General features: G+C 36.9%; 1 protein-coding gene across 4 annotated transcripts in view; it reads left to right on the forward strand.

Annotated features, from left to right (window-relative positions):
• ano2b (anoctamin 2b) overlaps window positions 1–10,910 on the forward strand; it is a 39,116-nt gene extending 28,206 nt beyond the window's left edge. For all 4 annotated transcript variants that reach the window (XM_016447642.1, XM_016447643.1, XM_016447644.1 and 1 more), the window contains 6 exons: window positions 1,090–1,235; window positions 3,223–3,375; window positions 3,481–3,533; window positions 5,150–5,331; window positions 8,308–8,413; window positions 9,555–10,910. In XM_016447642.1, coding sequence (XP_016303128.1) covers window positions 1,090–1,235; window positions 3,223–3,375; window positions 3,481–3,533; window positions 5,150–5,331; window positions 8,308–8,413; window positions 9,555–9,911 — 997 coding nt within the window. In that variant the 3' untranslated portion in view covers window positions 9,912–10,910. The remainder of the gene's footprint in view (window positions 1–1,089; window positions 1,236–3,222; window positions 3,376–3,480; window positions 3,534–5,149; window positions 5,332–8,307; window positions 8,414–9,554) is intronic.
• The last annotated feature ends 1,795 nt before the right edge of the window (window positions 10,911–12,705 follow it).

A 12,705-nucleotide genomic window follows, 5' to 3' on the forward strand; every position in this document is an offset into this window, starting at 1 on the left:
TTGAACGTGAAATAGCTCCAACACTTTAGGAGTTATTTATGGTCACCTGAAGGTCCTGTGATCTTCACTTGCTCTTTTAGGTATTGTCGGGTCCTACACATGTAGGACCTTTAGTGATGCTGTCTGTGTGTTTTAGCATTGAATTGAGAGATTATTGAATAAATTCTGTATTGTTGCTTGACTAATCAACAGATTTGCTACAGAGTTTTGCATTCTGTTTGATTTTGTTCTTTCAATGTAACCCGACTGGAACAGACAGTGTATGTGCAATTTGAAGAAAAATCTTAAAAAAGCGAACAGATGTGTACAATAATGAGATTTCCAGAGAGTTCTTCCAAGTCTTCGGTGTATGTGTATATCAGATACACCGGTCTGTCTCCTGTATGCCCTTGCGTGTGGTTATACCAATAAATCATGGAACGTCTGGCCAAGATTCATGCCATTGCAAGTTCATTCACATTCCAGATCACTGAACTGAATTACACAACGGAATTTAAATTAAGTTAAAGCTCAGAAACCAAAAATGAGTTTAATATGATGTTAGAAGAACAATTTCCTGAAGAAAATGAGTGGTGTTTGCCTGTGCAAAAATCACCGCATGATGCTAGAATGTGTATTTATAAAATTTTAAATAATTAATATGTAATTTCTATATTAGTTTATATGAATTTATTACACACACACACACACACACACGTATATATATATATATATTTAATATAATTAACATATATATGTATATATTTATATATATATATACATATACATATATAAATTATAAATACATATACATATATAAATCACACACACACGTAATTAAAATTTATATATGTGTTTGTGTGTGCAGTCGTTTGCATTTGAAAACCCGCCAACTCTATGTACAGTATATAAGCAATAGTAATAGTTATGTAAATATAAACAAAGCACACGATATGTCTGCATAAAATTCATATGCAGTTCTTAGAAACAAACCTGACATTTGACTCATTATCAAATCTGGGTCATTTTAGCTGCAAGGCCAAGTTTATAGCAATGGTTTGTGTTTACATTCTGTCTCGCTCTCTTTCTCCCTCTCATTTCCCGCTTTAGAAAGCTGAAGAAGCTGTGCCGCACACTCAAGGACAAAGAGCGGGCGCCCAAGGAGATTGTGGAGCAGCCGGGTCGCCGCCAGCAGTGGCACCTGGACTATGACCTGGAGCCTTTTGACGGACTCACACCTGAATACATGGAGATGAGTGAGTGGCACTCCACTCTGTTTAAAAGCGAAAGTAGAGCGTCCTCAGGATGAAGCCTTGTGAGAAAACATCTGGTTAATCTAACTCATCCCCTTCGGCGGGAACCGCAGGATTTGTTGTCAGAGGAATGCATAGGTTTCTAGATTTAACACGCCCCAGTGTACAAAAGACGCTGAGTTATTAGAGTTTGTTATTGTTTTTTAGGGTCAGAATTATGAATGAACATGTGAATTAGGCCAATAGCCCAAGCATTTGGTTTACAGCTGTGTTTAGAATCGGGAAAGGGCCTACATTCGCTAACATGTTGCTTACGGTGATACACAACTGACTGAGTGTTTATGTAAATTGACGTGAAGGCATCTGCAAAAGATCTGAAAGCCTAGAGGATAAACAGCAAAGTTAAACATCTGAACACCAATGCAAACTTGAATTACTATTATTCATCCTGCATTTATACAACCCAATTATGCTGAGAGCGCAAGTCATTGACTGATGTTTCCTGACACAAGTTTCTTTCAACTTGACTCGAAACAGCTTTGTTCGAAATAGCTCTGTTGTAAATACTGTAGATTTTTGTTTTTATTTGATGTGTTTTGCTATAAAAAATTTAATGCAAGTACACAACAAGAGTTTTATTCAGTAATTATATGATCTGTAGAGATTATTATGGTTCCCTATTGTGATTGTTGATTGAGTGGTTTGATGCGGGACGGTTTAATCCCTTAAGTGCAGGCGAATTGCATAACTGTCTATCATAGAGACCTGTGCGTGATAAAACTTGCGCCTTAGTCTTTTCTCAAAAATGTATGGATGCTTTAATCCACTGCCAAGTAAAACAGATTTTTTATTTTTTTCAAGTTCTTCATACAAGAAACACTTATGAGACTCTTCGAATCAAAGAAACGATTGGGGAGAAACTGAAGATGAGCTCAAGACCTTTAGTAATAACACTGGAGGGAGATCACCACCTACACACTGTGAAAGATATTCTCAGTGAGAGCGGGGGAATGAGACCCACTCGTATGGATGTTTATGTAGGATACCCTCCAGCCTGATCTCTCTCGAAGCCATTGTTTGCATGTTGCACAGAAAAAAGCCATGTGTCAATCAAGCCAAAGAAGGAAATGCAGTTTCCCACAAGGTTTATGTTCCATGTGTTGTTGATTGACAAATAATCAGCTTTGTACTTGACACCCGTGCTGGTAATGTCAAGTTACTGTAGAAAGACACAGTCTGTTCCTAGAAAATCGCCACATCAAATAAGCAGTGGTTTTTCCATTGTTACAATGATTTGTGGATCTTTCTTAAGAAGTTATTTGATCTATATGTGAACACATACACTGTACAAGTCTATTTTTATTAATTAATTTATATTTATTTATTTTCAGCAACACTACAGTTCAAAGGTTTGGGGTCAGTAAGTAACTTTTATTCAGCAAGAATGCATTTAATTGAGAAAAAGTGACAGAAAAGCACATTATATCGTTAAAATATAATAGTATAAAATAAAATAATAATGTCTATTTCAAATAAATGCTGTTTTATTTTTACTTTCTATTCATTAAAGAATCGTGACAAAAAAGTATCATGGTTTCCACAAAAATAACATGGATAATAATAATAAATATTTCTTGAGCAGCAAATCAGCATATTAGACTGATTTCAGCTTTGCATCACAGGAATAAATTACATTTTAAAATATATTCAAATAGAACAGAGTTATTTTAAATTGTAATAATATTTCACAATTGTAGTTTTTACTGCGTTTTTGATCAAATAAATGCAGCCTTGGTGAGCATAAGAGACTTAAAAAATGTTAAGAAATATTACCGACCCCAAAACTGTTGAATGGTTGCATAAAATCAATATTTAATCCTTAATGTCTGGTAATAAACAGCAGTCTTACAGTTCTATCAGTCAAACTTCAATCTGTAACCCAAATGTCTCAACATGTAATCTCCATGTTTGTTTGTTTGTCATTCTGCAGTCATTCAGTTTGGTTTCGTGTCGCTCTTTGTGGCCTCATTCCCGCTGGCTCCGCTATTCGCCCTCTTAAACAATGTCATCGAGATCCGCCTCGACGCCAAGAAGTTCGTCACGGAGCTTCGCAGGCCAGATGCCATTAGGGCCAAAGATATCGGTGAAAACCTTGCATTAATATTTACACCACAACAATTCACTTGCATTCTTAATCATATTCGGATCTACTAATTTAACCTCTGATTTAAATGGTTTCCTCACACAGGTATCTGGTACAACATCTTGAGTGGTTTGGGAAAGTTCTCAGTTATCATCAATGTGAGTTTCTGTTATACTGTATAACTCTGCTGCTTACCACATGCTAGTCAAATACTGTTAATCCTCTTTATGGAAAGTTTATCATATAGAGTGATTCAAAAAGACCCCAGGGTGCATCATTGGTATTGTTTTCATAAGCCTTAGATGACCAAGATTCTTTGTACTTGCATGGTTGAATTCACATTATTCATGGAAGAAATCAATTTATGTGACAATTTCTGTTCTCGAATTGTACAGATGTTCTTTCACCTGTACGGTTCGCTTCATCCATGTCTCCTACTCGAAATCCCCGGCAGATTTATTTTAATAGATGTGATGTTCCCAATATGAGAGGAATATTCTAGTAAGCCTTATGGTAAAGATCCTTCAGCTTCTCTCTGAACTTTCATTAAAGGGGTCATATGATGCTTTTTTAAAGATCATTATTTTGTGTATTTGGTGTAACAGAATATGTTGACATGCTTTAATGTTCAAAAAACACATTATTTTTCAAATACTGTACATTATTGTAGGTCCTCTATGCCCCGCCTCTCTCAAACGCTTCGTTTTCTACAAAGTTCCTCCTTCCGACAAGCGCAGTCTGCTCTGATTGGCCTGCTGACCCAGTGCATTGTGATTTGCCGAACACCGCAAGCACTCGTCGGAAATTTAACGCCCCTTACCATAATCGCGAGCTTCATCTTTCAAAATAAATGTAAAGACAGTAAATAATGTCATTAGTTTTACCATCAGTTCAAGCCCGAAAGGGGAACAGACACAGTAATGATGCAGTACACAAGCCGCGGTTAAGACAGCTGACTCCACTTTGATGTGACGCTGTCTCTCTCTCTCTCTCTCTCACACACAAACGCGCGCATGCGCGCACACACACACACACACACACACACACACACACGATGCGCAAAACTCCGCATTTGAACAGATGGGCCGTTTTAGGGGGGTGTGGCAGAGTCTTAACTTTTATAAAGAATATCTCTTTGGTTTTGAGACTTTAGTCTTTGCAACTTCAGGGATCTTATCTATTCACGAACAGCTTGTAACACTCCAAAGAGAAAGGAAAACTTGAAATCGCATCATATGACCCCTTTAAGAAAGCCACATTTACTCAGAAGCCCCACATCTGATTCCCCCCAGCTGTGTTGTTCTTTTGGAAATCAAGTATGGCGTTTAAGGTTACAGCTACAAATGGCCTCTCCAATCCAATTAAATGCCACACATTACCGCTCAGCCTGAGATACCTTGAGTTTTATGCGTTTCCATGCATTTTTATATTTTCAGTTTTCATTTAAATTTTAAAGTTGTAGTAATTTTTTTTTCTTGTAAATATGTCTTTATATACTTTATTAATTTTATTTCAGTTTTAGTTATTCTAGTACATCAAGTTAAACTAAATTAAAATGAGAACCGTTGCTTTAGCAACTAGCTAACTAGCTGGTTTTTACATTTTATTTCAGTTAAAGTTTATTTTATTTTAGGTAACAAAAATGTATTTTTATGGTTTTAGTTTGAGTTAACTAGTGACCCTGATCTGGACTTTGTTACTGTAAAGTTCTGCTTCTTGCTTTTACATATTAATTACATATTTTGATCTCTTACCTGGTATTATATCATTTTAGGCCTTTGTCATCTCCTTCACATCAGATTTCATCCCTCGCTTGGTCTACCAGTACATGTACAGCGAGACGGGGACCATGCATGGCTTCATCAACCACACGCTCTCTTACTTTAACGTCAGCAACTTTAAACCAGGAACTGTGCCTTCCATCTCCAGTCTCGGCAAAGACATTACATTCTGCAGGTTGGAAAAAATGCACTATATTACTAATTATTATTATTAAAGGTCACTGGGATGCACAGCTGCCTATTGCTTTGATAAAACATGCAACCATGGACATTTAGTCCAAAATGGAATAGTAGTTGTGAGCAAACTGATTGTTCACATCAAAATAATTATTTTTTGTTTTTTTTTATACCTTTATTATTCAGACAGGACAGTGGAGAGATGACAGGAAAGTATTGCGTAGAGGGAGGGGGCAGGATGGGCATAGGACCTCAAGACAGGAATCAAACTCGGGTCACCATGAGCAGAGTTGCGCTGTATATGTCGGCGCACTAACCACGAGGCTATCGGCATCAACCACATCAAAATAATTCTTAGTAGGACAGAGCACAGGCCGTAAACAGCCGTAGGATCCCTCATTTGCAGCTCTTAAATCGTATTTGAAATAAACATGTGTCGAAGCTATTATGGTCTGAACATACTGATCCTCTCTTGGACGGCGCCTGGGGAGATTGCATGTATTCTTCATCAGATTTTTGTGGAAAACTCAGATAGGACGGCAAAAGAAATGGTACAGTATAAACAATCAAATACAGTCATAAACAATCAACCAGCCTATCCAGTTCAGCATACTTAATTCAACGGTAAATTACAAAGAACTGTACCACATAGGAAGGGTAGCTTGTCAGTGGTTTCATATTTAGCTGAGAGCTCAAATTAACAATGTAACAGACACTCATATTTAGTTCTTTGGACATCTATTGCACTCTCATAGATTAGTTATGGGCTTGGTAGTGAATAGACTTCTGCAGAATCTGACTGTTGTTCAGATAAACACACCTTTTTATTAGATATAGCTTCATGCATTTTATAAAATCGTAAACAGTTCCACAAAATTCTGTAGATTTTTACTTCAAAATCAAATGTGGAAGAACATGCACAGGTTCTGTGTGGGCCTATACTTTTATAAACGGTCTTAATGTGAAAAATTGTTTTCTAATGAAGCAGTGCTGTTTGCTTGTGTTGATAGTGATAGTAATTGTGTTCATCAGTTCTCTGGAAAGAATTATTTCCAGATCGGGATAGCAAACAGCGTTTAACCCTCACACTGAAGTGGAGGAAAGACAGAGGGAGAAAAACATCTAGATGGGACTCCATCACCCTGAAGTGTGAGATCTCACCACTGCTTTGATTATCTCGGGCGGCCTTCACAACACATCAGAAGCATGTCAAGAAAAGTGCTTTTATCAGAACCTGTCTGCTTTTTCTGCTCCAAGCAGTTGAGAACGAGATTACACTCGTTTGTTGCTACTTGGACCAAAGAGAAGTGGCTATCTGATGTCTGGGTTCCTTTGACCCTCAGTCTGTTTGTTAAGAGAACAGATAGATGAAGAGGGAGCAAGAGAGCAAGCTTGTCAGTGTTCTAAAATAGGGTCGAGGAACAAATCAAGCCCATGTTTTTCCTGCACCATATTTGCCCTTTCTGGACTTGTATAACCAAACAAGGACTTCACCCCAGGGACCATGTCTTCAGATGAAGATATCTGACTGTCTGAGGAAATCAAAACCAGCCTAACACATTCCACGTAGATTACTGTATATGGCCATGAAATCTACGTCCTTAGTGGGTTAATAAAGACTCAGAGTTTACTTTTTATAATTCAATAGAGAAAATCAAAACTTTTGGGAACAGCCTGCTCTAATGAATTAGGCCTGAAGATATAATCAAAATATACTCATTTTTTTATCATCATGACCAAGACTCTCCTCCTACTGCAATTACTAGGGTCATTCTATAATTTAGGGTACATTTCATGTCCATTGATGATAATTCTATTTTTTTCTAACAATTTTCTTCGGAAATATAATATTTTATCCATTAAGAGACAAACTATTATCTCACACATATATTTTGTTTTTCAATTTGCGTGAAATTGCCTTTATGTCCCTTAATTACAGTTTTTGCATTGACAATGCAAATTCGCTTCTTGAATTGAGAAGTTCAAAATAATGAATAAAAACAAAATTTAAAGTCAAGACTATCTATATTAAATTTATTTCTATAGTCTAAATACGTTAGAAATATAGATTGACTTTAAATTTAATTTTCTTTGAAACAAAAATGATTTAATTTTCAACTGTTGCTAACCAAACACCCCTGAAAATAATGTAATAAATAAAAAATAATAATAATAAAATAAAAAATATATATATACACTGAACAAAACTATAAAACGCAACTTTTGTTTTTGCCCCCATTTGTCATGAGCTGAACTCAAAGATCTAAGACTTTTTCTATGTACACAAAAGGCCTATTTCTCTCAAATATTGTTCACAAGAGTATTTTAATTGTTTGTTGGGTACATTGTTATGGTTTGCAGTATTTTTATTTTTAACATTTCTTGGCCAGACAAGGCCTGACACTGATATTCTGAGATAAAGTGGTAAAATTGTCAACTATGTTCCCTGTCAATGCACCCAGTTAGTCTGTAACATAGTTGACTCACCACCAAGGAAAACATATTTTTGTTTGCAATATCAAAATAGTCTTTAATCATTAAGCTCGGCAACTAGCAGATAAGTTACACTGATAAAATGAATAAACTGAAACCAATAGATGTTTTATTGAGAAAGCATATTGTTTTTGCTCAAAATAAAATGTACCCTAAATGATAGAATGACTCATAACAATTTTATATTTTAACCTTGTGATCAAAAAGTAACAGTTGTCTGTGCATTCTGAACAGGAAAAAAATCCACTTATACAAAGTAGTTGTAAAGTAAAACAACAAATATGCAATTCCTTCTTTTGCACTTAAAATGTCCTCGTCATGATTAATAATGCTGTTGTGTTGTTTTGCCCTTTGTAGCCTTGCTAGAAGCATGTGTTGAGCATATGTTTTAAATTTTTATTGCCAACCAGCAAACGGATCCTTGCTGGAGATGAATTAGCCTTAAATGACTCGGGATGTCTATTCTTTTTGTTCATTTTAGGTACAAAGACTACAGAGAACCACCATGGTCGACTGAGCCTTACCAATTCTCCAAACAGTACTGGTCGGTTCTAGCGGCTCGGTTAGGTTTCGTCATATTGTTCCAGGTAAAAGCTCCTTTTTTTAATCATTACCTCCAATCTAAAAGCCTAAAATAAAAGTTTTACTCCTAATGAACACCAAGTGACTATGAATGGAAAAACGTAAATGTATGTCCTTTTTCAGTCAAAGCCAAACAAATGAAAAAGCCACACAGTAGCTACCTCAGCAACGTGAGCGCTTCAACCACATATAAATGATGCAGTCTTTGCACATTAATAGTCTAAATGCTGGTCAGAATAATTGCTGTAACTCAGTAGAAATGTCCTGCTGTCAGCAGCTGTGGGTGGAAACTAATTCTATTGAAATGCAATTAAACACTAAACCAAACAGTTAAAGTTATAGTTCACTCAAAAAATGAAATGTCATTCCAAGTGTTGTTCTTAAATAAACAACATTTTATGGTGATCATAGCTGTGAAGCTCTTAAAAGGACAAGAAAAGTGTGGTTTTCAATGAACAATGTCTTAAATTCAGTATTTTCCTCAAACAAAGCTTGCATATAGCTTTAAAAGACATACACTACTGTTCAAAAGTCAACAAAAAGTTTGGATGCATTAAACTGATCACTTATAATTCCAAGTGGAATCCTGAAAGAAATACATTATAGTTTTCACTAAAATATTAAGCAGCACGTTGGTTTTACAACATTGATAAATAATAAGAAATGTTAAATCAGCATATTAGCATGATTTCTGAAGGCTCATGTAACACTGAAGACTTAATGTTGAAAATTCAGCTTTGCATCACAGAAATAAAGTACATTTTAAAATATATTCAAATATGAAACAGTTACTTTAAATTATAATAACATTTTACAATGTATTTTTTTTTACAATGTATTTTTGGTCAAATAAATTCAGACTTGGTGAGCGAAGAGATTGAAAATCTTGCCGACCCCGAACTTTTGAACGGTGCGTTATATATAAAATATATATTCTTCTATATGAGCCTCATTATCAGGAAGTGTATGTATAGATGTCACTGGCAGAGGTCCAATACCTGAAATGCTACCTGGTGTGTAAAAGATCCTCCATTTATTGAATGGAAAGATATATGTTTTCAGTGATGAGTATGATTTCCTGCGCCCCACCCATTAATATATACGTGTGTAAATATAAATGTGCTTATGTGTCTCCGACTTCTCCAGAACCTGGTGATAACCATGAGCATGCTGGTGGCCTGGGTGATCCCCGACGTGCCCAAAAACATCAGCGAGCAGTTGAAGAAGGAGAAGACTCTTCTGGTGGACGTCTTCCTGAATGAAGAAAAGGAGAAGTTGCAGTTGATCCAGAGCTTGTTCTCCAGAGATCTGACACAAGAACAGCAGGAGGAGCTGAAGGTGTCAGATCAGACCTCGCTGCCTCTTCAAACCCAACTCGGACCGCTCCCTCCCACCTCGTCCCCAGCTCCTCGCACCCGACCCCGAGCCGCAAGCTTCAGCCAGTTCACCCGCCAGATGTCCATGTCTCCCCGAAGCGACATCACCCAACACACGGCCGTGTGAGGGAAGTCGGGTGAGAGAAGATGAGTCCACTGGTGGAGAGTGTTTCACAGTGCCTGAGCGCTGGAGTTTGAGGCTCTGAGTTTCGAGAATCAGGTGCCCTCGGTTCTATGTTCCTGTTTTTTTGTACCAGAGAATGAGGGGTCACTCCTTTTGGTCACTGAACTGTAGTCTGAATGTCTGTCTTACAGGCTCCGAGTCTGGTTTTTAAACCCTCAGATGTTCCTACCGTTTTCAGGCACGTCTGACACACAAACTTGAGCTTCAGTAGGATCGCTTGCAGATGCAATCATTCCACATGCACTGGCGTTCACAAGAACACGAGCGGGATCCTCTCAAACGCACGTTTTTCTCCACGATCAGCTCTCGAGCGAGGATGTTTGTCGGCACACACTCATAAAGAGCAGCACATATTTGGTGACGTTGCGCAATCTGTACATGCTGTCCAAATGCAAACCGCTTTGCACATTGTCCACAAGATGTAGCATATAATGGCAAATAATCTTTCATTTTCTCAGGTAACAGCGTCACTGTAGGATGTATTCGTTCTCATCAATATGACCGTTCTTGGGTTAATAAAGACTATGATGCGTGTTAGTAAGTTAAGGTGCAAAGAACACTATTTCGATGTGGTACTGCAACGTATTCTGTGAAACGTGTGGCGTTTTGTCTTTTTAACGATCCAGCTCATTAAGGCAATATGTAATTAAACTCACATTTGTCAATCCATACATTTATGCTATGCCTCCTTCTGATAAAACGCAGGGCTGTAGATTTGGACCGCACAGCATTCGCTGTATTTATGATTGTGGAGCAGCTGGTCTTTTTGTGCCATGTCAACTATAATCCTCCCCTGAATTTGCCGTCACCGGTGTGGGAAGGTTGAGCGGGGGTTACTGTTATCCAGGGAGGAATCATGGATGGATGTTGTGTGCCAACATCTGGCCATCAAGTCATCATTCACTATGCCTCATAGGACTTAATACTCATGCAAGAAGAATAAATATTTAATCCCAATTATGCGCAAGTGGTTTTTCTTTCTTGCCCTCGAGGCATTGTGCTACAAGTCCAGTGGGGCTAATTCACTTGTGTTTTCGACTTCTAGCAGATGCGCAGGTTGTTTGTTGGGCTGTAATACCCTGATGATTGCCACGCATGCTTAAAGCTAGCTTTAACCAGTAGACGCTGTTCCTCTATTCGCTTTTTCTGTTTTACTAGGGCAGGACTTTGATCTTTCTGTGTTTTCACCCTAGAGGCACATTTGATTTATCCCTGGGGTCTGGACTTCACAATTCAAGAGGATTATAATCTTGGCAGATACCATGAAGTCTGTTCTATGCGCTTTATAGTTTCATTACACAACCATTCTGAACAAGGGTAAAAATACATAAATATTTGTATTTCCCACAGATTAGAAATCATAAGATGTGGGCAAAAGCTAAGCAGCTCAACTCATGCAACTTGACAGATCAGCTTGAATGTCCACCTCATATGACGGGTATATGTAAAGTTGAGAAGTGTTTTGTCAGCCCCTTCGGCCTCAACAGAGGTGATATAAGTTGCTTTGTACTGTAGATATGAAAGGGGCACTTTATAATGCACTGGCTGATATATCAGATTTGACTACTGACACTTGTGGATGCAGCAGCACACAAAAGCCAAAAAAAGCAATGCTATTTTTTTTAAATTCTTTCAAAATTTGCTGTTAAAAATTACTTTATTCCACAGGTGTTCAATTATCAACTTTTATTAGGTTACTAATACAACTGAAGTCTTCATGAGTAAGTGTACTTCACTTAAATATATACTATGTTATGCCTTTTATAATTAGAAAAAAGCTGATTAATGCATCTTTAAGAACAGTTAAACATATAATTATATTTATTTATTTATTATTTTTATATAATTATAGATATTTGAAAAAATTAAAGGTATTTGTTGCAAAATCAATACTTACAGTAATGGTTTACAATAAGGACCCATTAGTTAACTACATTAGTTAACATTAAATAATTACATTAGTCTTAAAGCATTTTTAATCTTAGCTCATGTTAATTTTAATATTTACTAATACTGTATATTATTAAAATCAAAAGTTGTGTCCGTTAATATTATTTAATAGACCTGAGCTAACATAAACTAACAATGAATAATTAATACAAAAGTTAAATAAATACAGTATCAAATTGCTCATTGTTAGCGAATGTTAGATGATACATTAACTAACATTAACTAATGGGACTTTAGCATAAAGTGTTACCATAACATACATACCGCATGCTCAAAATTGAACAAACAACAGACAGAGACACACTAACCAAAGCAAACTGGCCAAAAAAAGGCAAAATAAGGCTTACAACCAACATCCACTGGCACTGCACTCTGTACACATATCAAATTATCTTTAAATCTGCATTCAAAGTTGATGCAATACTCCTGGCTTCATCTTGTGTAAGGTTTAAGAAGGGTTTTCAAGTGTCCTCAGAAAATACCATAGTCCTATTGCACAATCACTATCCAACCTTCTGCATGATTCGGGCCGGAAGTGTCTAATTTGTGTATAATCTTCCCCAAAGCCTTTCTTCATCACAGACAGCACAATACAACCACAGGGACAGATTTACCTGGATTTGTTCAGTGTGTCTTAAAGATTGCTAAGCAAGTGTTCTTCATCTTGGTCATGCATAACATCTGTCTATGCGATGTAGTATAAGCTAGTATCAGTTACATCACTGATAGTGATTGACTGCAACTTATTCTCGTTCTAGCTGAAGACACACAATGCTGTGCTGGTGCA

This window comes from Sinocyclocheilus anshuiensis, unplaced genomic scaffold, assembly GCF_001515605.1.
Source record: "Sinocyclocheilus anshuiensis isolate Anshui unplaced genomic scaffold, SAMN03320099.WGS_v1.1 scaffold283, whole genome shotgun sequence".
Classification (NCBI taxonomy): domain Eukaryota; kingdom Metazoa; phylum Chordata; class Actinopteri; order Cypriniformes; family Cyprinidae; genus Sinocyclocheilus; species Sinocyclocheilus anshuiensis.